This window comes from Mustela nivalis (genome assembly GCF_964662115.1).
Source record: "Mustela nivalis genome assembly, chromosome: 2".
Classification (NCBI taxonomy): Eukaryota; Metazoa; Chordata; class Mammalia; order Carnivora; family Mustelidae; genus Mustela; species Mustela nivalis.
The window spans coordinates 100,241,267-100,268,303 of record NC_139021.1 but is presented as its reverse complement, the minus strand read 5'-3'; the positions used below and the strand labels follow the sequence as shown (position 1 = coordinate 100,268,303).

Here is a 27,037-nt window from a genome sequence, read left to right as displayed (position 1 = left end):
TCAAATGAAAAAACTACTATTTACAATACACCCCTAAAAAGGGTACTCAAGTATAAAACCTAACACAATACATATATACAGGAAGACAAAACTGATGGAAGAAATCAAAGATCTAAATACATGGAGATAGAGCTCGTATTCATCGGAAGCAAGACTCAATATGGCTAAGACGTCAATTCTTTCCAACTTAATCGATAAATTCAATGAAATCCAAATAAAACCTCACAGTTCTTTTGCAGATAATGACAAGAAGATTCTGAAGTTTACACAGAAAGGCAAAAGATCTAGAAGAGCCAACACACTGGACACCTGGGTGGCTCAGGTGGTTGAGCATTTGCCTTCAGCTCAGGTCATGATCCCACAGTCCTGGGATAAAGTCCCGAGTCAGGCTCCTTGCTCAGAGGGGAGCCTGCTTCTCCCTCTGCCCTCTCTGCCTGTGACATCCGCTCTTTGTGCTCTCTCTGCCAAATAAATAACATCTTTTTAAAAAGTTTTAAAAAAACAGAATAGCCAACACAACGTGGAGGAAAAATGAGAATTCACATCACCTGGTCTTGAGACTAACTATAAAGCTACTAGCCACCAAGACAGTGTGTTAGTGATGAGACAGACACACAGATCAACAGAACAGATTACAAGGACCAGGAATAGAGCTACCAAAATAAAGTCAAACATTTTTTGACAAAGGCACAAAGGGAATAAAAGGAGAAAAAATAGTCTTTCAACAAATGGTGCTCAAACAACTGAACACTCATGCAAAAGAAATGAAACTAGACACAGACCTTACACAAGTATTAACTAAAAATGAATCAGAGGGCACCTGGGTGGCTCAGTAGGTTAAGCCGCTGCCTTCGGCTCAGGTCATGATCTCAGGGTCCTGGGATCGAGTCCCGCATCGGGCTCTCTGCTCAGCAGGGAGCCTGCTTCCCTTCCTCTCACTCTGCCTGCCTCTCCGTCTACTTGTGATTTCTCTCTGTCAAATAAAGAAATAAAATCTTAAAAAAAAATAAAAAATAAAAATGAATCAGAGATCTAAATGTAAAAATACAAGAATAAAGAATACAGGAGAAAAATCTCTAGGACACTGGTTTGGGTGATGGGTTTTTAGATTCAACAGCAAAAGCACAGTCCACGGGGAAAAGCATGCGTTGGATATTATTTAAAATAAAGTCTTCTGCTCTGGGAAAGACATTTTTAAGAAAATGAAAGGATAAGGCACAGACAGGGAGAAAATATTTGGAACACAGATATCTAATAAAGGCTTTGTGTCCAACATCACAAAAGAGCTCTTAATGACTCAATAATAAGAAAAGAAATGACCAAATGAAAAATATGCAAAAGATTTGAACAAACTCTTCACCAAAGATATCAGGATAGCAAATAAATACACAAACAGATCGATGCTCCACATCACCTCAGTGGGAATATGCAGACACCATGACACAGGTACTGGAATGGTTACATCAAAAATAATGACAGTGCCAATTTCAGGTCCAGAATCAGAACAACAAGATTCTGATTCGTAGTTGGTAGGAACAAAAACTGATACAGCAACTTTGTAGAAATAGTTTGGCAATTTCTTGCGAAGGTAAACATACATACATACATACATACATACATAGCCAACACAGCAATTTCACACGCTATGTTTTTGAAAACTTATGTTTTAAAACCTACATGTGAATATTTCTAGCACCTTAATTCAAATGGTCCCAAACTGGGAGAATCAAGCATCCATGAGTTAACCACTCTGAAATCATGTATGCAACTCTGAAATCATGTATGTGTATTCTGAAATTGAACTATCAAATAAATGAAATTCCGATGTTAGCTGGATTCTCACTGTTAGTGCAGGAGATTACAGACAAGCAAGGAGAGAAGGTTAGAATATTCCATCTGGTAATGCTTACAACAGTGTGAATACTTAGCTTACTATAGATACAGATGGTGACATACTAAAATATTTATAGACACGTGTATATACATGAGTGAGTATACACATATTCCCTGTTCAGTTAGCTGAGAGTGTCTTTGAGCAATGACTTAACAGTCACAACAGACACAACTAGTTCCCCAATCTTGATTTCTCATACTATGCTCCAATGAAAAGAACCAGAACTACTTAGGGGGAAAAAATGGCTAATTCTACGGCAGGAAAGACATAAGATGTACCTGGAAAATCTACTGCCACAGAGTAAGGTAGAAATACTCAAACAATAACCGGGTATGTCAATAGACACAGGAACCATCAGGATGTGCTTTTTAAAAAATTTATTTACTTGTTTTTGAGAAAGTAGGAAAAGGAGAGAAAGCATAAGCAGCAGGGAGGAACACAGGGAGAGAGAGAATTTCTCTTTATTTATTTATTTATTTATTTATTTGATAGGCAGAGATCACAAGTAGTCAGAGAGGCCGGCAGAGAGAGAGGGGGAAGCAGGCTCCCTGCTGAGCAGAGAGGCCGATGTGGGGCTCGATCCCATGATCCCGGGATGACGACATGAGCCGAAGGCAGAGGTTTTTACCCACTGAGCCACCCAGGAACCCTGAGAGAGAGAATTTCAAGCAGGCCCCACATTAAGCAAAGAGCTCAACGTGGGGCTGGATCCCAGGACCCTGAGATCATGACCTGAGCTAAAATCAAGAGTCAGACACACAACCAACTCAGCCACCCAGGTGCCACTAGAAGATGCTTTACTAACCAACCTGGAACAACTTGAGCAACCAAAGGAACAAGGTATCATTGTACTAGAACCAAAATATAAAATAACTACCCATGAATTCGTGCTGATATAAATGGATTAGTAAATAGGAAAGAACAGAAAATTCTCCTGTGCAGAATTCCTGATAATTTATGTACATAATTGTGTAGCTACTCCAACAGGAAGGAGGTATAGTGTAAGTGGTATAGTGTAACTGCCCACTTCCTTCCGAGGAGTACAGCATGAGGACAGAGAAAACAAAGTAATAAGTCATGTCCAGAGCACTAACCCTTGATATGATAAGACCAAAGGACATTTTATCTCTGTGGTCTTCCTCCAAGAAACTCGTAACCTCAGTCTAATCATGAAAACAACAGCAGAGAATTCCCAATTGAGGGGCATTCTACAAAACACCTAACTGTACTCCTCAAAACTGCCCAGGTTATCAAAAACAAGGGCAGTCGGGGCGCCTGGGTGGCTCAGTGGGTTAAGCCACTGCCTTCGGCTTGGGTCACGATCTCAGCGTCCCGGTATCGGGCCACGCATCGAGCTCTTTGCTCACCAGGGAGCCTGCTTCCTCCTCTCTCTCTGCCTGCCTCTCTGCCTACCTGTGATCTCTCTCTGTCAAGTAAATAAATAAAATCTTAAAAAAAAAAAAAAAGAAAAGATATTTAAAAAAAAACAACAACAACAACAAGGAAAGTCTGAGAAATTGTCACAGCCAAGGGGAGCCTAAACAAACGACAAAGTGAAAGGTGGCATTCTGAAACAAAATACCTGCATGGGGGAGAAAACACCAGGGTCAACTATCAAAAGACAAATCACATCCCATAAAATAATAGTTTACAACCCATATAATGGACAAGCACTAGTATCGCTAATCTAAAAGAGCTAGACATTCAAAAAGAAGAAAAACAAAAAAAGCCACAAACCTAAGAGCAAAATGGGCAAAATATGAACAGAGGGTTCACAGAAAGGTAAATACACCTTTCAGATACATGAAAAAATACTTAACCTCACTCATACTTAAGAAGCTTACAGAGATAAACTTCATAAAATGCCACGTTTCTCTTTCCACTACCAAAATTCCAGAAGTTGAAGCACATGTTCTATGGGGGAAGCTGTGGACAAACAAGCACGGATGCAGTTTCGATGGGAGTGACACAAAATGATACCACAATCCTGAATGATCGAGTTATCAATTCTATGCACCCGTTGACCTGGCAGCACACTTCTAGGAATTTATCGGATAGAAAAAACCTATATGTACAAGGTCATTCACTAGAACATGGTTTGTAATAGCAAAAGGTTTGAAATAGTGCATAACTAATAATAACCAGTTAACTAACTATGGAACGTCCATGCTTGATTACTGTGCACTTATAACAAAGAAACAATCCATGTTCTGTTTAGATACAGACTTTTAAGAAGTGACAAAAAAGCAAAGAAAGAACAGAAAATCATGTATAAACTCCTTACTCAAAGTGTGGCTCCCTGAGCAGCAGAGTCTGCTTCACCTGGGAGCTTTTTAAAAATGCAAAACCCAGGGCCCCCACCAGATCCACTAAATCAACATCTGCATTTTAACAGGATGCCAGCGGTGTACAGCTGCATCTAAGTTCGGAAAGCCCTAAAGATGATGGATTCCCTTCTAAATAACAGTAGGGGGCATACAAGAGTTTCTTTTACCTGAAAAAAGCAGCACTGGTAGGACAAACAAGACAGACAGATATCTACAGCAGGAGGACCATAACTCCAGTTTGTCTGGGACTGTCCCGATATAGCCAGTTGTCCCATTATAACTTTATGGAACCTCTTTCATTCTCAGTGGAAGTGTCTCAGTTGAGATGAAAAATGTCACCCTTCCTAGAGGGAACATCACTTAACCTTTAACCATGTTATTACTAATTCAGAAGTATTTTATTAAAAAGAGAGAGAGAGAGAGAAGACCAGTCAGGGAAAAACACAGACTGAAGAAAAGCAGTGAGCCAAGGATGGTTGAGCAACAAACCCAAGGAGAGCCAACGTCTGGGGCAAAAGGGAAAGACAACTTTGTGAGGAACAGTAAGGGGATGTATCAGAGTTAAGAAAGGAAAGCTAGCAGGCAGGTGTCAGAAACAACAGAGACTGAGGGTTATGCTGCAGGATGGTCAAGTAAGACAAAGCCAAAAACTGGATTTGACTACAATTAGGTAGCCTTTTCCAGAGCTGACTCAGCTGAATGTCGAAGAAGCAAAAATGCATTCATGAAGTTGAAATATGAATGAGAAATGCAGAAACCAAAGCCGGAACAGGCGGCTATTCAAGCTAGAGATGTGAACAAGCGGACACACAAACACTTAGGGAGAGTCATCTGGAGGACGCGTGGTCCCTCCATTCCACCAGATCTTCAAAGTCCTATTCCTGGATCAAGCAGGACCATGAGAGGGCTGTCCACTCAGACCTCAATTGTTCGGTCCCCTGAAAAGCATCCATACACTTCTAGCACAATGCTGTGTCTACCAGATATGATTATAGGCTATTTTAGTGTTGTTATTGGGAAAATCAAAGGAAGTTTTACAACTTGCACAACTCTGTGAAATTAAGAGTCCTGCTTCTCATTCTACCAACTGTTCTTTGAATTTGCTTGATATACTTGATACACCTTTCTTAGTGTATAAGAAAGCCACTGATTTCTGCACATTGACTTTGTATCCTGACACATTGCTGAATTGCTCTATGAGTTCTAGTAGTTTGGGGGTGGAGTCTTTTGGGTTTTCCATATAAAGAATCATGTCATCTGCGAAGAGAGAGAGTTTGACTTCTTCATGACCAATTTGGATACCTTTTATTTCTCTTTGTTGTCTGATTGCTATTGCTAGGACTTCTAATACTATGTTGAACAAGAGTGGTGAAAGTGGGCATCCTTGTCTTGTTCCTGTTCTCAACGGGAAGGCTGCATGGTACTGGCATAAAAACAGACACATAGACTGTGGAACAGAGTAGAGAGCCCAGCTATGGACCCTCAATTCTATGGTCAATTAATCTTCGACAAAACAGGAAAAAATATACAGTGGGAAAAAGACAGTCTCTTCAATAAATGGTGCTGGGAAAACTGGACAGCTATATGTAGAAGAATAAAATGCGACCATTCTCTTACACCGTACACAAAGATAAACTCAAAATGGATAAAAGACCTCAACGTGAAACAGGAATCCATCAGAATCCTAGAGGAGAACATAGGCAGTAATCTCTTCGGTATCAGCCACAGCAACTTCTTTCAAGATATGTCTCCAAAGGCAAAGGAAACTAAAGCGAAAATAAACTTTTGGGACTTCATCAAAATCAAAAGCTTCTGCACAGCAAAGGAAACCGTCAAAAAAACAAAGAGGCAACCCACGGAATGGGAGAAGATATTTGCAAATGACAGTACAGACAAAAGGTTGATATCCAGGATCTATAATGAACTCCTCAAACTCAACACACACGAAACAGGCCAACATATCAAAAAATGGGAAGAAGATATGAACAGACACTTCTCCAATCAAGACATACAAATGGCTATCAGACACATGAAAAAATGTTCATCATCATTAGCCCTCAGGGAGATCCAAATTAAAACCCCATTGAGATATCACCTTACACCAGTTAGAATAGCCAAAATTAACAAAACAGGAAACAACATGTGTTGGAGAGGATGTGGAGAAAGGGGAACGAACCCTCTTCCACTGTTGGTGGGAATGCAAGTTGGTGCAGCCTCTTTGGAGAACAGTGTGGAGATTCCTCATGAAATTAAAAATAGAACTTCCCTATGACCCTGCCATTGCACTCCTGGGTATTTACCCCAAGGATACAGATGTCGTGAAAAGAAGGGCCATCTGTACCCCAATGTTTATAGCAGCAAGGGCCACGGTCGCCAAACTGTGGAAAGAACCAAGATGCCCCTCAACGGATGAATGGATAAAAAAGATGTGGTCCATATACACTATGGAGTATTATGCCTCCATCAGAAAGGATGAATACCCAACTTTTGTAGCAACATGGACGGGACTGGAAGAGATTGTGCTGAGTGAAAAAAGTCAAGCAGAGAGAGTCAACTATCATATGGTTTCACTTATTTGTGGAGCATAACAAATATCATGGAGGAAAAGGGGTGTTAGAGAGGAGAAGGGAGTTGGGGTAAATTGGAAGAGGAGATGGATCATGAGAGACTATGGACTCTGAAAAACAATCTGAGGGGTTTGAAGTGGCGGGGGGGTGGGAGGTGGGGGTACCAGGTGGTGGGTATTATAGAGGGCACGGATTGCATGGAGCACTGGGTGTGGTGAAAAAATAATGAATACTGTTTTGCTGAAAATAAATAAATTGAAAAAATTTTTTTAAAAATAAATTAAAAATAAAACCCTGTCACAGACCCCCCCCAAATAAATGAATAAATAAATAATGAATAAGTAAATAAATAAAACAAAGTGGAAATAAACAAACAAAAAGCTCACCTGGGATGTGTTTCTTTTCTGCTCTGAGTCGAGGAGGGAGAGCTGAGGAAGAAGGAAGGAAGAAGGAAGTTAGAAGAGACTTGGCCTGCCTTGCAGTTCCTGGATTCACCTGCCTACGCAGCGCCACATACAAGATACTTACATGCCCATGTGTGGCTCCGACAGATGTTGAGCTTAGACATGATACTCTTCACTGAGTGAATGTAAACAATTGTTCCTTCTGGATTTATTATCAATTTAGGTTCTGTGACACAGAAAAATTAAAAACATGAGAAGATGAGTTGAACATTTACCAGTAACCTAAAGGAGGAAACACTATGGCCTTTTCAGAACTGATGTGGGAAAAATTAAAAATTAAAAATCTCAAGCCACATTGTTATTCTGTTTTCCTGTGAACACTATTAATCCCCTGAGGTCAGAAAATCCAAGAAACTCTGGAAAAAAGAGATGGGGGTGTCGAAGCCAAGATAAAAAAATAAATGTTTAATGTTGGTTTCTTACAACTTTCAAAAGGTCATTAAATAAGAAACTATCTTTGACTTAATTAAACTATCTATGACTTAACCCACTGAGCCACCCAAGAACTCCTGGAGAGACTTTGTGAAACAATCTCGTATAAACAGAGGAGTTTTCCAGAGTAGCAGATAGGAAAATGAACATTTCAGTCTCCTAGGTGCCCTCAGGAGTCTCCTCTTCTGGATGTCCAAAAATGCAGGTAGTTAACATACAGCGCAGTATTGCGTTCTGCAGTACAACTCGGGGACTCATCACTTCTCTCCACCACTCAGTGCTGACCACAAGTGCCTTTCTCAATGCCTATCATCTAACGACTCCTCTCCAACCCACTTCCCTCCATGACCCCACAGAAGTGTGCAGGGATGCCTTCACCCTCAGAGTTCTGTCATGAGCCATCGCCACGGTAACCTGATGACACGCGTCCATCCTTCCGTTTCAACTGTCACTCTGTGAGCCGAGGTTGTGGCGGTTTGGTGAGCGGCTGTAGAAGTCCCCACGATGGGGAATCTTAACTGCTGTTGTACGGGTATGTGCCTATCGATTTTCTCAATTCTCTTCTCTCGAGCTGGTTGCCTCCCTTTCACAGAGACAGGCTTCTTCCCTTTGGCTTTTCCGCTCAACCCTCTGATTCCTCCACCCGGTTCGATGCCTGTGCTTGTTCGTTTGTCTGGGTGATTTCGCTAGGATTTCGTGGGGAAGCTGCCATCCTTAAAGTACTTCTACGTTCAGAAAACCATACTCTTTCTGAATACCCATTTCGGACACAGTCCTAAAGGGACAACACACAGGTCACACGCCACACTGCTGTCCCCGGATCAGGAGAACCTTGGTGCGACCCAGGCACCACATTTGAGGGGGAGGAATTGCCGGTCACCTCTTCCCGATGGACACGACAAAATCGGAGAGGAAGGGTCAGCGGTCGAAATGCAGCTGTTTTTAGAAGGAGAGACACTGGAAGATAGCGGGGTGGTCTCATGGGTTGATGTGCAGGGTTTCACGGGCCGTCTGCTTGATGCCGGGGAGTGCACGGGAACGGGCTGTGCCACCGGGTGGGTGGACAGAACACACGGCAGTTGCACAGTGGACTGTCTGCTGGTCTCAAAGGTACTGCTGGGCTGGGTTCTCCAGGCCCGGCCTAGGGAGGGAGACAGGAGACTGTCCGCTTAACCTACAGTCTCCAGAGGGGATCAAGAGACCTGAGAGTAGACAGGGGATGCTGGCAAAAATGAGAGAGTAGGGAAGGACTCACGCCAGCCAGGGTAGCCTCACTTCCATCCAGGCTCCTCAGAGCAGTCCGCATGGCAAGAGCGGGCCCCTCAGCATCATCCGTCTCCTTCCTGAAACCAACCACCCCACATGGCCAGCCCACATGGCCACCTCCATGATCGTTCGTACCATCGACTGTTCCTCGGGACTGGCGAGCTCAAGGCAAGCGTGTTCTTGGTGGGGTCAAAGTGTAACCTGTGGGAGCGGAAGGCAAGCGAGTTCTCGACGGGGTCCTATGTGACCGTTGGGAGTCTGAATCACCTTGGGAGCCAAGCAGAACCCCAGGAGCCGTGGGCTGCAACTGGCCTTCAGGACAGCCTTGGCGACTGGGCTGACCTTGCAGAGAGGTGAGGGAACGTGGCCCATGCTACCCGTTCCTGGTCCTTCACTAGGGCCCCACTGGGCAGAAACCGCCACATAGTTGATGTCAGGGCCCCAAACACAGATGTGAGTGAGGACTGAGGCTGGTCTCGTGGCCCTTGCTCTCCCCTACAGAAACACTGGCACAGAGGAATTTCAGATTGTGAGGGCAGCTCTTGGTTCAGGGCTTCAGGACCTTTCCTCAGGGGCCGTGGGTTGGTGTCAGGGGCGGGGGGGATCTCTGGCCACAGGGAAACAACAACATCCCTGTCCCAGATCAATCCTTCATCGGGGCCCTCCACTGTCCTCCACTGTGGCTTCAAACACAGCCAGCCATCTAGCTGAGTCCCTAGGCGGTCCCTTCCTCAACACCTGCGGAGCGGCTGGGCAGCATCCAGTCCTCCCCTAGGTCCCAGGTGCTCCTTAGACTCAATCACTTGGGACACCGTGGCGGCACACTAACGTCTAGGCCGGAGGGCAAGGAAGCGGGCACAGAGGGTTCTGGGGAACACTCTCGGGTAGGTGTGGCTGCTCAATGGCTGTGACTGAGGACATCACGCGTGCTCACGGCACTCTGTTGCGTTTCTGTCCTGTCTCTGCTCCATACAAGCCGTTGCCCACAGAACCTGTGGGTGTGGGAGGGGGCTGAATTCAGAGCACAGCACATGGTGACCTCTTCCTAAGTCCCACCTGGAGGGAGGAATGCCTGCTGGGCACCTGGCGAGTAGGGGCAGGAGACGGATGGACCAGAAGGAAAGGATGTCCAATCCCCCTATGGGCTCCTGACGACAAGGTGCCGACACTGTTCTCTATTTCTGTGCGTCTCCCAGAGTTCTGTGGGGAGTGTTTCCTCGACGATGTGGAGACGCCCCCACCCACGCCCCTCCCTCCACGAGGACCCAAGAAGAGAGTGCGGTTCTCCTTCCATGATGAGGTGTACATCATCAAGGACACCAAGGAAGGTACGTTGGGGATTGACTCATTACGTAGATTGGAGACACATTCTGTCGTTCACTAGCACATACATAACCGAAGCCTTTAAAACTGCTGAGACACATTGTCCTCTGATTTCACTGGTAGCCATTTCCCTCTATGCCGTCCGTCCGTCCCCTTTTACGTCCACGGGTCATGATGAGATCCTCATTCAAACTGGACCCAAGGGGCACAGGAAAAAAGTGTCTACTAGCTGAAGGGATAGATCTTAGGTCGTTCTGGAACACACAGGTCCCTACAGGTCTCCCCAGGAAACATGGTTCTTAGATGTGTAGGAAGGAAGAGACTATGTTTTCCGCTGAACAGAAAAATGGGCCAGAATACGACAGGAGGTTTCACGATGCCCCCCCCCCTTCACTTCCGCCCATTAGCCACATCTTACATGGGTGTGCTACGTATCTTCAAAGGAACAAAACGACCTCGCCACATTTGGGGAACTGAAGTACCCAGTACATTCCACGTGGTTACCGTTCTACAAATGGGGCCAATGCCTTCGGTGACGTCTTCTCATTTTGGAAACACAGAAATCTGCGCACTAATGTCTCACACAGCGGGGTTCCCAATAGCCCCAGACAGGCACTGCCCCCAAATCCATCACGGGAGGAAAGAACACATTCAATGGCATCCATACGCATCATGGAGTGCAATTCAGGCGCAAGAAGAAACAAAGGTTTCCAATATTTTACGAAACAGATGGGCCCTGGAAACCTAACACGCATTTTGAAAGCAAGCACACAAGGAAAGAGGTACATTACACGATCCCAGGCTTTGAGGACACTCCAGTAGGGACATTCGTAGACCCAGAAAGTGGAAGGGACGGTGCAGGGAGGAAACGGGGAGGGCCGGTCATGTCGTCACGGGTACAGAGGGGCCAGGGGATAGGATGGCAACGTTCTCCCCATAGATGGCAGTGCGGTCTACAAAGCATCACGGATGTCAGCACTGTCACCGAACGGACGCGTACTAACAAATACAACCGTCCCCAGTACTTAGATTCCATCACCGAAAAACCCACTACTCCAAGGCACGACAGAGGAGCGATAGGGTCCCACAGCAGAGGTGCAGGGGAGACAGCTGAACAGGCCCCATGACCAGCTGAAGAAGTGGCAAGCTGGCTTGGCTTCACAGTGGGCAGGAAGGCTCAGGGGACTGCGCCCTGAAACCCAGGGTGCCTTGAGTGTTTCCCAGACAGACGCTGAGAGTTCCCACTGATGACATCCCCTCCGTTAGAAAGCCAAGGCCCCATTTCCCTTTTCCATCCTGCTCCCCTCCTCTGTGTTTTGTGTACAGCACTGTGTACTGTCTCCACCACTGTGTCCAACACAGGCCTTGCGTGGTCACCCTTCACGTCCATTCCCTCTGGCCCCGCATCCACATCCAGCAGACTTAACTCCCCGAGTCATTCCTGAGTAGTGCAGCCAATGTCCTGACAGCTCCTCTCTGTTTTCCTAGACCGGGTGGAGGGACAGTCCAAGCACCTTCCTAGGGGCTGGAAAAAGGAAGGTCCCCCAACTCTCCCTGAGGTAAGCTCACCTCTCTTTCTCAGAGACATAAATGGTGCTTCCTTGATTTCTTCCATCAGTGGAGTTTGATGAACATCGGGCACTTTACCTCCCAGGGGAAGGGGGCAGCAGCCTCCCCTCATAGAAGAATGCTGGGTCTGACCTCTTACGCACAGTGGACCCAAAAAGGGTGATGACACAGGACAGCCTCAGTTACAAACTCCATGGGATCAAACACAAGGTTTCTGCTTGAAAGAGAACGTTCTGTCTGTTGATCAGAATGGACTTCGGAGATTGAATGATGCTCCAGCATCATTCAAACGGTCCTCCTGAACTCGGGTGGGGGGACATGGACTCAACCACGGGACCTCATCCAATTAACTGCCTGAAGTCCTCCCCAAACCAAAGAGCTGGCCCAACAGAGGACAGGATGCTGGGATCCTCACTGTGTTTCCTTTTCCCCAATCGCAGGTAGACGCTGGGAGCAAGGACAGCTGTACGTATTTAAGAGCATCGGGCTCTGGGGAGGAAATCTAGAGTACAAAGAAGCCTGCCCCCTGATTCTGGGTTCCAACAAGGAACGGGGGGTGGGGGATACTGACCGAGACTGTCCGGTGAGGCACGGTCACCACGTCGAACAGGGCCTGGAAGAACTCGTACATAGGGAAGAGCTGATCTGTGTGCACGTGGGATGAAGGCCCTGTGTGCGTGGGGGTGTGCGTGGGGGTGTGCAGGTGTGTGTATGTGTCCCCATGCGTTATGCTTGGGAACGTGATTGTGTGCCTTTCCCAGGAGATCTTTCTCACACTTCCACCACAGTCACAGTGCCCCCCTTCCAAAACACTCTCATCACCCTGGCACACTTGACATACTCCTTCCCCTACCCACCACAGCTGTACCTGGAGGACATTTCCCTTTGATTTCCTGAGACGGGCATGGTGCAGAGATGAAGGGACCAAACCCTTGACCTCCTACTTGGAAAGCCAAGATTGGAGCTCAGGTTCCAATCTGAAAGTTGCTCTGGCCTACCCACCTGTGTTAGTCCCTCAGCCAGGGGGGGTCATGATGTACCATGGGTGCTAGCTAGCAAAGGGCCATAAGCATCTGTGCACACAGCCAAATACCTAGATTCTATGATGGTCCCCCACAGGACCCAACATGACACAGTGGCTTCCATGGACACAGAAGCCAGGGCAAGCTTAGAAGCCCACGTTCAAGATTACAGCCTGGTCCCTGGAGTCAAGTGCACAGAGAAAAGCCACATCCTCGTGCTCAAGCCCACATGGCTGGAAAGCGTGTGGACCCGTGGAGGACAGAACAGGGCAACATCAGTCATAGCCGGTCTCAGTGTGTACACACGACCGACCAATGGCAGAAAAGCATCACGGAGGGAACTGACTGTACTTGATAAGATTTCCCTAAGCCTCAGGAAGGTTCAGATTCTCTAAGCACACACTCAAATACCACTAGCCAATAGGAAAGCAAGGTCAAGCTTGGGTGGAAGCTTTACACGCAACATCCCCGGAGCAAATCTCCTGCAAAGCAGGCCGACAGCCTATCAACACACACTCCAACAAGACTCCACTGTGTAAGCAACTTTCCACTGGTCAGAACACCTGGGAGGGTTCGGACAGCCACTGTCTTTACGGGAAACACGCACAAAGGAAACACGCACACACACACACACACACACACACACACGGGACAGCTCAAGAACAGTGGAAGGATTCTATCACACTCATCGACGGTGATGGCTGTTTACAGAAGCTAAGATGTCCGTGCTCTCCAGTGTTGCACATGGCATTTTCTGAAGACAAAGAAAGGATGAGTGAAGCAAACTACTAGGCTCCTTTCCTGAGGGTTGAATGCAGCCTGGCAAGTGAGGCTGCTTTTTAGGCCGTGCAAAATCTTACAGAGACGTGATGCATATAGTCGCAGCAGGTGGGGATCTTGGGCCCAGAGCTGATGTCCAAAGCAGCAGCGTGGGACGCCTTAGTGGCACGTCAGTCAGGAGAGGTTATGGGACTCGGTCCTCACACAGAAGCCAGCTTAGGCTTCCCATGTACTGGACTGGCTATTTGGCTTTGATCGGGCTCACTTTAGCTAGAAAGACAAGAACCCTCTTCGCATTTCCTCCCTGCTCCTCTCCCATCCCTTCCCCTCTGCACCAAGGACAAGGCCCGGCAGCAGTGCCGCCCGTACCTCCTACGCTCCCCCACGCGCACACTCCCCTCCTGTCCTCATCCATCCAAAATCCCCGCCTACTTCCTGAGCAGCCTCACCAGTGTCCTCACGGTGCCTCTGTATCCTCCTAGCTCTCCACGATGACCTGATGGAAGAGCTACTACCCACTTTGAGGGCTGAGGAGGAAACTCCGACTCTCCCTCAGGTAAACTCATTGTTCCTCAACTTTTTATTTATTTAAGACAGAAAGAGAAGGAGAGAGAGAGAGACAGACAGACAAACAGACCGAGTGCGCACGAGAGCGCAAGCAGGGGGAGTAGCAGAGGGAGAGGAAGAAGCAGGCTCCCCTTTTCAAGCAGGGTGCCCAATGTGGGCCTCCATCCCAGGACCCTAGGATCAAGTCCTGAGCTGAAGGCAGAAGCTTCAATGTATGAACCGTTGGGTCACCTCGCTAAAGTCATTTTGTGCTTCTGAGGGACAGCCAGTGTTTGATTTCTCTTTCCATGAACATCTGAGCATGGACATGCCAGAGGGGAGAGACAATGTCCTTGGTGCTGAGAGCCTGCCATGTGGTTATACCATTAATGGACAGCGGATTGAGACGGGCACTGAGAAAACATCACCATCATTGCTTAGGCAATGGATGGTCGTGAGCATTTTCCACCAGGTCATTCTGTCTATGGGAAATGGCTTTGGAATGAGTTGCTGAAGAAAATGGACGGGGGAGTTTTGACATAACAAGCCGGAGCCTTTTCGGGAGGTCATTTCCTCCTCCTCTGGATCATAGACTCAATGACCGCATCCCATCTAGCTTGCTTACGACACACACCAAGGGCACAGAGATGTGTGCACACGGTGTGCACAGGGTGCGGGGATCCTCACTGGGTTTCCCTTTCTCCAGCTGCAGGAGGCGGTCACCGGATATGGCCCATATGCCTATTCCCCCATCACTCCCTTTAGGGAGACAGATGTAGCTGAAGATCAAGGTAGGGCTTTCTCTCCTCCTTTGGTCTGGAGAGCTTCCCCCCTTCTGAGTTCCTCCCGGGAACGGAAGCTGGGGCGGACTGAACAAACGGAGTGTCCTGCAGAAAACCAGGACCCTGTGCTACAGTCCCTGGAAACCAGTAGGTCATGCGGGCGGTGTGCTTGGTGCGTCTGAGGGTTGGGGCTTGTTTTCGCGTGGGTCGATGCGACGGGACCGGGCATGTGGGTGTGCGGACTCCGTCGAGTTTCACCAGAAGACATCTCCCACTGAATGGACTTGACGGCACGGGTCAAAGTTTCAAAGCCAAACCTCCTTCATCCCCGCTGCACACACCCCCCCTAGGACACCACATTCCTCCCTGACCCCAGCTCCACCTGGAGGGTTGCTCAGGATTCCCTTTCCTCAGACAGGGATGGGGAGAAAGGAAGGGGCCCACATCTGTCCTAGCTCGGGACGTTCCTAAGACAGGGTCAAAACACAAAGGAATCAGAAGCTACTTTAGTCGACCCAGACATCACCACCAGCCTTACAAAAACGCTCCCATCTTGAACGCACAGAGGGAAGGCTCACTGGCAAATGGCAATAGCCAGGAAAGCTTCATCATTAGCTCGGGGCCCGATCCGACTTCCTGACAATCTGCTACATGGCCAGGTTAGAGAGTGCCCTTCTCTCGCCTGGCCTCCGCTCTCTCGTGAACTTGCCTGGTCCTGACTGGGGGAGGTGGGTCCCGGGAAACTGGGTCCCGCGGACTCCAAGGACACACCCACATGTCACAGGCAAGGAAGACTGGGAAGAATCAGCACTTTGTGGATGGGGACTCTGTTGGAATGGTCAGATGTCAGTACGTAGAAATCCTGGGTCTTTGGTTTTCCTGACCCTGCATGACTCAGGGACAAATAGAAACCTCTAGGGTACTTGTGCTTGCATTGAATGCAACCCTGCCACACAGCATTCCTCTGCAGAAATACAATCTCCTAGTAGAGGTGAGAGATAGGTGGGAGCGGCCACGAATCGGTCTTGACAATGACCACGACACAGTCGCTGGTTGGAAGAGCTTGCCCGTCAGTACAACGGACCGTGTGTCTTAGTGTTTACCCACTTTCGGCTTGAAGAGGTCACCCTGATTCCATTCCCTGTAGCTCGAGTTCAGAGTCAGTATTTCTCCCTCCGTTCCTGCTCCTTGCCCTGACCTCTCTCGATGCAGCAGCAGCTTACTCAGTCCATACCCACGCAACCCAACGTCGCCATACACTCCCGGGCACGCCCACCCCAAGCGAAACTCCCTGAGCTCTTCCTACCGAGCCCCACCATTGGACTGACCATTCTGTGGATCTCTCCCTAGCTTGGCTGGATGGACAGGCGGGTGAACGTTCAACAGGAACGACAGAGGAAGACGCCCCGTTTTACACCAGAGTGGTACGCTGGCCTTTCTTTGGGGGAGACACAAAATTCTTCTGGCTTTTTAAATCAAGGTCACATAAAAAACAATCTCAGCGTGCACAATTGAAAGGGTAGGGAGAAGTTTGAGAGAGAATCTGTTACCAAATGCTACCTAACCCCGAAGGCATTGCAGGGGGGCTGGGACAACCACAGCATGATCACCTACCATCTGGAGGAGAGGGAGCTTTAGTACGGGTAGCAGCTATTCCTCCTTGGCACCTATTTTGTCCAGTGGGACCCGGCACGTGGGACCTCTAGGAAGACTGGGCACATCTGTGGAGAACTCATTTTGCTCTTGGGGCTCACGGGCCTCTAGCACCCTTCCCCATCTGGCTTCCTCTGGTGCCCCAGGGAACAAAAGAGCCATGCAAACAGGACAAAGCCTGATTTGATGTTCATACTGTTTTCTATTCTGAAATCACAGGTGTCCCTGCTGGAAGGGGATGGCGGTAAGTATTCTGTACTCTAGAGTCACTCACTTGTTTGCAACAACCTGGAAAAGGGCCAAGGTCGGGGCTTCGTCGCAGCCACGATGAGAACCACCCTGATTCCAGGTCTGGCGGAATGAGAAGAAGGGTCAGGGTAACAGAAAGGGATTTCCTGGGGAAAGACCCGTGGCTTCATGGCCCTGTCCCCGGAAACTACTGCGCTGCTCTTAGGTGGTGCAGGTTTGGGGGCAGGCAGTAGGTGTGCCTTGGAGATGGACTATTTCACAGCTACTCCAGGCCCTGTAGCTCCAACAGGAGGCAGAGTTTCTATTCACATCCCTGCTCCTCTCCAGGACCTTTCGTCCTCCATCCAGGAAGGGCCCACTGCAGCTCAGTCCATACTGATGAGCTCCCCACCTCCACACACATGTCCACACGTGCACGCCAAGCAAAGCTCCCCGAGCGATTCCCAAAGAGTCCCATAGGGGTCCCGACATTCTCTGTGTGTATCCACCCAGATCCCCTGGCTAGCCTGTACGATGACCTTGACGTGGACAGCACAGAGGGAGAGGGCCCATTGTTCACCAAGGTGGTAAGTCAGCCTTCCTTCAGGTGAGGTACAGCATCCCTTATTTCCCTGATACTCGCAATCAGATCCAAACATCTCGGCATGTACAATGTCCTTGGTGGAGAGATTCCTGAGAGAGCGACTCTTAGCCAGGGACGCCCCATTCCAAAGACCCTGCAGGAAACAGCAGGTTCGGTTACTGTCCATAGGGTCGTGAGCTTTTTCACGGGTGATACTGACACCGCCGTGCCACCTAATGGACCCAGGGCATGCGACCTCTAGGTGGATTCCATATCACTGCCCATGACCCTGCCCATCACCAAGAGACCAAAAGAGCTGTGCACACAGGACAAGGCAGGACTTGATGTTCATCATGTTTTCTTTTCTATAATCGCAGGTGGCCCGGCTGGAAAAGGAGCTTAGTGGTAAGTATGCTGTCCTCTAGAGTCACTCATTGCTTTTGAGCAACCTGGACAAGGGGCAAGGTGGGGCTTCCTTGCAGGCTTCATCTTGAGAGCCACCCACAATCCAGATCCTGTTGCAACGAGACTAAGGGTCATGTTCCGGACCGAGAACCCAGGCCTCGTGACCCTGGCCCCGGAAGCTACCGTGCTGCTCTTAGGTGCTGTAGGATCGGGTGCTGGGCACGTGGTCTGTTTCCATGGGAATCCATGTGCTGTGATTCTCAGGGTTGGTGTGTGTGTGTCAGGTGGGTGAATGCTGCGCTCTCGAACAGGTCTGGTCCCCTCAAAATGGCGATTAATGGTGTCCACGTCCTCGGGGACGTTTCCCATCACTGTCACGTCAGGAACGTGACATGGAAAAACTCTTCAACACCTACAGTTGAAAGAGGTGTTCTTTCCTTGCAAAATCACATCAATTCCCTCAGAAAACAAATCCCGTCGCTAACTAGGAAGGGCTAGACTGTGCCCCAAAGACACAAGTGTGTCCCTGTTACTGAGTCAGCGTCCATGGGGTTCTCCCGCCAAGGTAGGTCTCGGGCAAGAATGGTCACAGCACCTCCCTCTTGACACTGCACTCACACACACACACGTTCGTCTCTGCATCAGAGGCCCCACGATGCGTCTTCCCAACCTCATCGCAAGCACTGAGTGCTGGGACACACTTCCTCCCTTCTGCAGGCGGCATCCGGGGCAGCCGCATGCAAAAGCCCGTTCGGGGATGACGCGCACAAAGGGGCAATGGCCAGGGAACAGATGGGGCCAATTCACTCCGTGTTTCTCCATGGAGAATTACCATTTCCCTGCAGATACTGTGTCTAAGAATGCAACTGGCCTTCTCCCAGGGAAACCCCACACCCACCACTGGTCCTTGCTGGGGCACTTGCAGGTGGGCCCAAAAGGTGTCCTATCCAAGGGGGAATGAGGTCGTCTTCAGGGACTGAGGATCACTGGCGGCACCTGGGCCCCCTCCATGCAGGAACGAAGGGTGCTCTGGGCATCGCAAGGTGGCCAAAAAGAACCTCAAACCTCAACAGGGGTGACAGGACAATCACCACCCATTTTGCTGGCCATCTGTCCATGCAAGAGGGCCTTGTTAGATTCGGGAGGTTTGGGCCAATAGATAACTCAAGGGGGTTCAGTGCCTGGGAATGGAAACAGAGCCAAATCAGGGTTTCAGAGTTCTTTGGCAACCAACAAGACTTTCTCTCATGAGAACATGTATTGGAAACAGAATCTGATTTTCCAACATCTCTTTTTCTCTCTCGCACGCGCGGGATCCACGGGAGTACCTTTCGCTGCTCTCCGAGGACACTCAACGGGCTTTTCCAGGGTAGTTGCATTCCAGTCTGCATTCCACATATTGCATACAAAGTCTCCAATTTTCTGCCTCCTTCCAACATGGGTACTGGGTTTGAATTCCTGGTTTGGGTCCTCGCTACCCTAACTACAATGCCACAGCTCGGCGTCCTTTGTATTCGCATTGCCCTCACGATGCCTTATGCTGAGCATCTTTTCGTACGACGTCTGACTGACCGAGTTATTTGTTCCCTTTGCAGCACAGACTATTCCAGTCTTTTTCTCGATTCTTTCATTTGGTGAAATCACAGTCTTCTTTTGTTTGGTTGGTTTTCTTTGTTGTTCTTCCTTTACGTCAGTGAACACACCTTTTCTGAAATAAGGATTGCCAAGGGGGTCTCCAATCTGTGGGCTGCCTTTTCACTCTGTTCGCTGTTTCAGAAGAGGATGCTTTTTCTGGGCGGTCCTCTTGGGAAGCATCGTGATGCCAACATGAGCGCATTTCCGGGGCCATTTATCTTCGGCTCCCAGGTGCCCCTGACTCTTTGTATGCCAGCACCCTCCTGTTGGCTCAGGGGAGTCATCCAAGGTATTGGAAGGTCAGCTTCTAGAGACCCACCACTGACTTCTTCATATTCAGAAACGTCGTGGCTCCTTGTGTTCCTTTATGGTTCCCTTATCTATTCTAGCAGCTTCTCTGTCCCAAGAGCAGCACATTGTATGCTTTAGATCCGTGCTGCATGGAATCCGTTCCCCACTTATTCTAGGAACTGGGGCTTCACCTTCATCTCTTCGGGGCCAAAGACCTCCGGCAGCACCTGGTGGGTGTGTGTGAGCCCGGGAACGTCTTCCCTTGATCAACGTCCCTGTCACGCCAGCCACAGATGCCTGAAAAATATGCAGGAGAGCAGGCCTGGTCTCTCGCTCCTGGTTGGTGTCTAGTGCTGAGTGATCCAGGAATGAGTCTGTCTAGTATCCATCGTACACAGTCATTTCTTATCTCAGTGCAGTACACAGAAATCAAGGGAACGAAAACATCCAGTTGCTCACTCCCACTAGCCACACGTCAAGAGTCCCATAACAACTGGAGTTTCCGATGGTTGCGCTGGGAGGGGACAGCGGTCATGGGCATGCAGAACGGACACTGAGGTGGCTGCTGCAGCATCCTGGCCTCATTAGAAGGCATGAGACTCCAATCCCCGTCTCCTCCAAGGGCTCCGGCTCCGCCAGCCCCGTGAACCTCTGAAAGCACAGCAGAAGAGTCAGGCAGATGCTGCACGGCCCAGAGACATCTCAACGCACTTGGGAGGAAGGGGTGAGGCGGTTTCTCTCCTAATGGCATTGCTCCTCTTTCAGTTCTTACAGATCTCCTGGTAGAGAGCATCGAGGACTACTCCTTCAGTGAGGACGAAGTCTCTTCAGGTAGGGAATGGCACCGAAGAGGGGAACATGGGGACATGGCTCCCGGGAACATGGGGTTGCCCCTGCCGCTCCGGAGAATGAAGAAGGTGGGTCAAAAACCACCAAGGACAGGGATGCTCTGGCACAGGCATGATTTGCTCATGTCACGGTTTCGGGATGAAAAGAACAGACGAGGTGTCCACGGGCCTTTAGGGTAGGCTGGGTTTGTCATCACCACTCGACTCCTTGCGCGGCTCCTTGAAGGATCTTTCCCATCAAAGCTGCTCGTGCCTCCCTTGGCCGCTGCCACATGTCAAAGCTTGGCCTCTTTGCTCATGGCCTTTCGGGAATGGTGCACAAGAGATTCTGAATCTTTCTTGGCACGGGCCCAGACCTGGTCATGCTCAGGACTTGGCGGCCCCAACCGCACTCTACTGGGCAAGAGAACCGCGACACTACGCTCTGGTCTGAGCCAGGAGGTAGAAGACAGGTCTAAATTCTCTCCCTCCTAACCTCCACTACCAAACCGTCCCGGTTCTCTCCAAGCTGCTATACTTCAAGGAGATGCCCAGAGCTGCAGAAGGGAAAGCGTCCTTCCCCTGGGTTCACTACACAGGTTCCTGTAAATCGTACCTTCTGCCAGCCTTCACACCCCAGCCGAGTCTGACCTGTGGACGTGTTCCCAAGGGCAGGACGCCCCCATGCAGCTCCCCTGGAGAACCCCTGTCGCGGGCCACGGTCCCCTGGGCCTGTGTGAAGGGGCTGCTGGACCTGCTTCACACACTTGCTGCCCCGGGTCCACTCTACCTCTCACCAGCTGGCATCGAGGCATAGCACAGAGCCTCTTGGGAGCAGGGCCAGGGAGTCACGGTTCCTCTCACAAACCCACCTCGCCGCTCACAGCCCTGGCCATGCTCCCCACTCCCTAGGCATGCCCACACGGCAAACGTTCCTCAGGCCTGCCCAGGGCCCTACACACACCCCGACCCCGTCCATTCCCGGCAAGCCTCAGCAGGAGCACTGGCAGGAATCCTGTGTTTCAGTAACCACACCGATGGATGCTTTCCAGGGCTGCCCTGAACAGCTGAGGGCGCCTGCACAATTTCCCATGCTCCCGTCTCCATTCAACCTCTCTAACACTTAGGGAAACAGAGGGCGTTGCGTTCCCTGAAACACGTCCCTGGGAAGGTCATCCCAGTCCCTGGGCAGACATGGGCTGTGGGGAGGAGGTGGGCCATCTCTCCCTGCATTTCCCCAGCAATCCCAGGCCCATGACAGCTGCTCCCAGCACAGACAGATCGGGGGATTGATTCCAGGGGACCCAGCATATCTCCTCTCTTTCATGGTTGCCCCCTCCTGGACAACAATAGGACTGGTGGAGCTTGGCAGGGGGAAGGACATGGAGCATCTCTAGGGGAGGAGGTGGAAGAGGACGAGGAGGAAGACAGAGAGCAGGGAAGGACAAGTACAAGGACAGAGGAAGACAAAGTCCCGCAGAGGCAGTCTTAGGGACAGTGACAGCTTCCAGGGGGGAAAGGATCACACAGCCGGGCTTCCGGGTCTTGGAGAGAATCGGAGGTGGGAAGAGCAGGTGGGCAACCGGAGACCCCCCTGTACCCTGCGGAAATCAAGCGACCAAGGCCAAGGAGGACTCGGAGCTAGGGACACACCCCACTAAGGGCAGAGCCCAGCAACCCCAGAGCAGTGGGTCGCCAGCTGCACTAACTCCCTTTTGTCCTCTCTCATGGCCAACCCCAGCATCCTCGCTGCTCTCTGACCCGGAGAAGGATTCCACGGACGACGCTTCCGTCGGAAGGAGCCACCCTGTGCCTGTAATGCACTTCCACCTCCATCTCTTGGGCTTTCTCTCTCCTCTGTCCATAAGCGCCTCCTCCCAGCGCTTCCCCTTTCCCTGCTTTGACGATGCCCACCCTGGAGGCCCTCGTCTCCGGCAGGCACTCAAGCTTTACATCGGAACTGCTGCATGAAATCCCCGGGCAGCCCTCCTCACCCCTTTCCTACCATCACCCTGACCCCTCACTGCTGACTCTGGGAAGCAGCCCCAGACAGCAGAGCAGAGAGGAGGGCTGGGAGTCAGCAGGGCACGGCTCACCCGGCTGGAGGGCCCTCGGGAAGGGAGGCTGGGTGTGAGTATCCCCACACTTGGTTCTCTGATGCCGGGGAGTCTGTGCTCATGCCCACTTCTGCTCTTGCTCTTAGCTCTCAAGAAGCTTCCCTTCGGTGGACTTGGCGCAAACGACAAGGGAAGCAGAAGAAGAGGAGGACTCGGGAACGGGGTGAGTCGGGCAGGAAAAGGGGCCGGTGAACATGGACACACGTTCTCCCTCGTTGCCCAGTCCCTGTTGTGGGCACCTCGGCAAACCGCACAAAACCCTTGGGTGCTGCCCTAGCCTCTGACCACAAAGAGGAGAGGAGAGGAAGGTCCCAGTCCCTGCAGGCACTAGGAAGACCTGAGAACATCCCACGGGGAACCTCCACCTAATCCAGGCAACTCCCTGTGGTGGTTAGGCGCTGTCGTCCAGGAGCTGCTGATCTTGGAGGGAGGGCCCTGGCTACCTGGAGGGACTGGACCCCAGGCAGCCTAGGCACAGTGACCTTCTGGAAAAGGGCTCCACGCCCCCCATTGAGCCCCTCCCTCTGCACGACACAAGCCTTGCCCTCCCACCCTGCAAAAGTCAGCAGATGGCTGACTCCCAGACGACACTACTCGAGAAGAGACAGTGGTGAGGTGGCCTCATCTCCCACTTCAGGCACGTGAGAAATGAGCAAACAAGACAGGCCCCCGGGCTCACAGGAGCAGGACAGCTCACCCCTCCCAGCGCTGCATCCCTGTGGGCACGTAGTCGGGCCCGGTCTCCAGCTGAGTCATGTCTGCCGGCCACTCCCATACGATCTGACCAACACCTCCAGTCCCCCGAGCCTCCAAGATGCCTCGTGGGAGGTAGTGGGTCCCCTCATGGCACCATTTTGCTTTGTGAGTTTCATACTCTAGAGACTCTCCTCGATCCCTCAGTCGGCAGGGGAGATTCACCAGGAAAAGGCCACCCTGCTTGCTCCCACCTCACCCAACACCTGCCCACAGCTCGTAGACTGTGCCAATTCACTTCCCATGGGGGTCGGGAGCACGTGGTCTCTGCCACGCCACCTGCAACACTCATGTGGGCAAAGGCTCCCCCCACAGAGAAGGGGCACGTCCAGGGCTCTCAGAGAGGCTGGGGAAGGGACAGCCCAGCAGGAGGAGGACCCCGCCGTCATGGAGGAGGACGCTCAGGGAAGGGCCTGAGGGACCCTGGCTGTGAAGCCTTCATTCAGCCCCAGGGGGCCCACGGGAAATTCCCCTTTCTTCACGTCATGCATGGGTCCTGCAGGGAAACCTCCACCTCAACACCTCAGAAGACATATTCCCCCAAACCCCACAGGCCTCTGGTAAGACATGGCCTAAACCACACGCCACTCACTATCTCACACCACTCCACCCGTTGTCTCCACAGCTGCGCCACAGGACAGTGTGCCCACCACCCCGAGGCACCAAAGGCTCCTGGGGTGCTCCGACAAAGGGAGCCAGGAGGGCCCTGGGGCCCCACTTGCGGCTCCGATTTGGGCCCGGAGGAGGATTCGGCGTGAACACACAGGGAAACACGCCTGCAGGAACGGCTCTCTTACGCCGGACCTCCGTAGGCCAAAGAGACGACTTCTGGGCAGCCCACCAGAGGACGGCACTGGAGCCCCGAGGACGAGACGAGAGGACCCTCTGAGTCGGCCGCCACACCCAGAGCTGGCTGCCCAGGCCCTGCCGATGACGGACACTTGGAGCACGAGGCAACCACCTGGGCCCACAACAATCCGTTGTGTGGGGAGACTGGGCCCACCTGGGACTGGGCCCAACTGGGACTGGGCGGGACAGCAGCCTTCCCGTCGTCTCCCCTGTCTGCTGCAGGGGCTGTCCCCTGCAGTCCCCGGCAACCCTGCAGAGCATGACACATGCAGGACGAAGCGGCACTGCCAGGGCCCCTTGACCACCCTGGGATCCACTCGAGGGGCAGCAGCCCTACCCCTGCTGGATTCCCCGAGGGTGCCGCACCGGAACCGCCCCTGTCGCTTCGACGCACAGGACCGTGACCAATGCTGGGCTCAACACTGGCAGCGGCCCCACAAAACGGGCCCCGCTCAGCCTGTGTTGTTTGGCAGCAGCAAGAGGTTTAGGGAGGAGAGGCTCTCCCCTGCACTCAGCGGCCTCTTCCTTTTACAACTCTGACAGCAGAGGCCTCCCCCAGCTGGGCCTACCCCACCTGACCAGGAACGACCCACGCGGAGGGACAGCTCTACGCCCCTATTCAGCAGGAAGAAGCTACAGAAGATGAGACCGTCCTCCTTCAACAACCTTAACCACGCAATGCTCCGCCCTGGTCAGGGGCACACGAGGAGGGAGGAGAAGGCTAGCTGAGCACCAAGCAGGAGCTGGCACGCCACACCGCCCCCCCAACCTGGGATACGGGGGACATCCCTCAGGCGCTCTGACTGCCCTCAAGCTGAGGAAAGGAAAAAACAGATTCTCCCCAGATGGCAAGACCGGAGTCTCCCTCGGTTTGTAAAAGTCCTCGTGATTCGGCAGGAATCAAGAGGCCCGCTTAATGAGAGCCTAGCGACCTGCCAGAGGCCCGGATCTCCGTTTCCTGAAGCCCTGACATCTCCCTCCCCTCCACGACACTGAGGGAGGCTGAGGCCGAAGGAAATGTCCGTAGGGACAGAGTTTCTTTTCAAACCTGCAGTCCCTTGAGAAGGACCTGTGAGAGGAGGAAGGTAACATTCCTCCAGGAAGCTCCCCACCATCTTTCAATTCATGCCTTCCTAGCAGGAAAAACCACCTTCCCTTCACAAGAGCAAAGCCAACTGTATCCTCGGTGTCCTCTGTCCTCCTGCCACGTTCTCGCAAAACTTCCCTTTTGCCTGACCTCCCCCAATGCCATCCCAGAGAGTCAGCCTCCCGTCACGACCCCAGCAAGCAGCCCTTTCTACCCAAGGGTCGTATCCCTGTGCTTTAATAAAAATCACCTCCTGCCAGCAAAGCCGTCTCAAGACTTCTTTCTTGACCATCGGCCTCTTGAATGCTAACCTCTTTCCTACATCAGTCCTGTCTCTTGTAGGGCTCCTGTGGAAACAACCCTGCAACACGTTGGGCCCATTTCTGTCAACTCTTCCGACTCCATCCACCTCACCCACTGCACATTCTGTGTCCTCCGAGGACCGGACCCTTCTGTGGTTCTTGCACTCAAACCCTCACATGGCCCCTCTCTCAGTCCTCGACGTGGTTGACGTTGCCCTTCTGAAACTCCCCAGCATCCCTCCCTCACTCTCTTTGTCTCGCAGGTTTATCTGGTCCATAGGTTCTCATCACCAACACCCTACAACCGGTTTCTGCTCCTGAGTAAAGGACTCCATTCCTTTCCTTTCTCATCAAGCTCAAATCTTAACTCTCAGATGTTTGTCTCACAACTTTCAAAATTCTTCTTTCCCCTAATGCCTCTCTACCAGTTTCTCTTCTCCCTTTTTCAAGCCACCCTCTCTCCCACCCTCCCTTCCTTCCGTCCTTCCTTCCTTCTCTGCATGATCTTTTCGTTCTTTGTATTCCTTCCTCCCTCCCCCTCTTTCCTTTTCTCCTTCTGTTCTGTTAGTCCCCACACAGCACTTCAGTACTTTTTCACCTAGTGTTCTGGGACTCACTCTTTGTGTACAAGACCCAGGAGCTCACGGCAATTCGTTCCCTAATAAAGGATGAAGGGAGACCCACACGGGGGCATCTCAAAGGTCGGCTTCTCTGCAAGTCAACGGGAAGCTTCAGGGTCATGAACCCTGGCCTTCCACACTAGAGCTGGACACGGGCTACGCTAAGCATTCCCCACAATCTCCTGTCTTCCAAGACCCTGAGCATATGGGCTGTCCCACCAGAAACCTGAAGAGTTTCATTTCTCGGCTGAAATGGGCCTCGAGCCAAGCCGCCGCCCGAGTGTCTGGAAAAGTCACTGGCTTCAGCACGACTCACGGGTATATAGTCTTTGAAACAGAAACATCAAAAATTTAATCAGCAGTTGACGTGGGTTTGATGCTACCATGCAGAAAGATCTAAATGAATTCCGGAAAGGAACAAGGCACGCGACTACAAGTGGCCTACAGGGGTAGACGCAGCGACCATTCCTGAAGGGAGGGGCTGGAACGCATTCCTTGAGTCAAGAAGGGAGGAACGTGAGGGAGCGATCCTGCCACAGCCCCTCGTGTTCTGGCCACTAGCAGAGGGTTCACACTGCACAGGAACCCGGGCAATGCTGGAGCACAGCACGGGAGAGGTCTCACGTGCCTCACTCACTCCAGGTGTGCTGTGTCCTGGGAAGACAAGCCTTGTATTTGCTGACAATGTGGAAGAGCCTTCAGCCATGGGTCCCTG

At 51.0% G+C, this 27,037-nt stretch overlaps 2 protein-coding genes across 7 annotated transcripts in view; one reads left to right on the top strand and one right to left on the bottom strand.

The window, feature by feature from the left end:
• LOC309859719 (uncharacterized protein) overlaps positions 1–27,037 on the bottom strand; it is a 284,862-nt gene that overhangs the window by 21,875 nt on the left and 235,950 nt on the right. For all 3 annotated transcript variants that reach the window (XR_014308860.1, XM_082720774.1, XM_082720775.1), the window contains exons 29-30: positions 7,317–7,418; positions 7,175–7,216 (exon numbers count right to left, since the gene is read on the bottom strand). Coding sequence is in view for 2 of the 3 variants with exons in the window: in XM_082720774.1 (XP_082576900.1) it covers positions 7,175–7,216; positions 7,317–7,418 (144 nt within the window). In the remaining variant the exon portion in view is untranslated. The remainder of the gene's footprint in view (positions 1–7,174; positions 7,217–7,316; positions 7,419–27,037) is intronic.
• Positions 8,153–25,664, top strand: LOC309858661 (uncharacterized protein). 4 transcript variants are annotated; one of them, XR_014308294.1, is made up of 9 exons: positions 8,153–8,216; positions 10,147–10,278; positions 11,762–11,832; positions 12,283–12,307; positions 14,127–14,200; positions 14,897–16,396; positions 16,845–16,869; positions 17,367–17,440; positions 17,699–17,744. XR_014308294.1 is itself a non-coding variant. In XM_082719022.1 (6 exons), the coding sequence occupies exons 1-6, from the start codon at positions 17,276–17,278 to the stop codon at positions 24,220–24,222; spliced, it is 543 nt and encodes a 180-aa protein (XP_082575148.1). In that variant the 5' UTR covers positions 17,003–17,275; the 3' UTR covers positions 24,223–25,664. The 4 variants fall into 4 exon arrangements, 1 of the variants encoding a protein (XP_082575148.1); XR_014308296.1 differs by lacking the exon at positions 17,699–17,744 and having other exon boundaries at positions 8,159–8,216; positions 10,149–10,278; positions 17,367–17,442; XR_014308295.1 differs by lacking the exons at positions 11,762–11,832; positions 12,283–12,307 and having other exon boundaries at positions 8,159–8,216; positions 17,699–17,743.

Coding starts and splice junctions, on each gene's coding strand:
- LOC309858661 (XM_082719022.1), top strand. CDS start 17,276: ATGTCCACACGTGCACGCCAAGCAAAGCTCCCCGAGCGATTCCCAAAG. Junction 17,441..17,813: donor GCCCATTGTTCACCAAGGTG/GTAAGTCAGCCT, acceptor CTATAATCGCAG/GTGGCCCGGCTGGAAAAGGA. Junction 22,875..24,089: donor GAGGAGGACTCGGGAACGGG/GTGAGTCGGGCA, acceptor TTGTCTCCACAG/CTGCGCCACAGGACAGTGTG.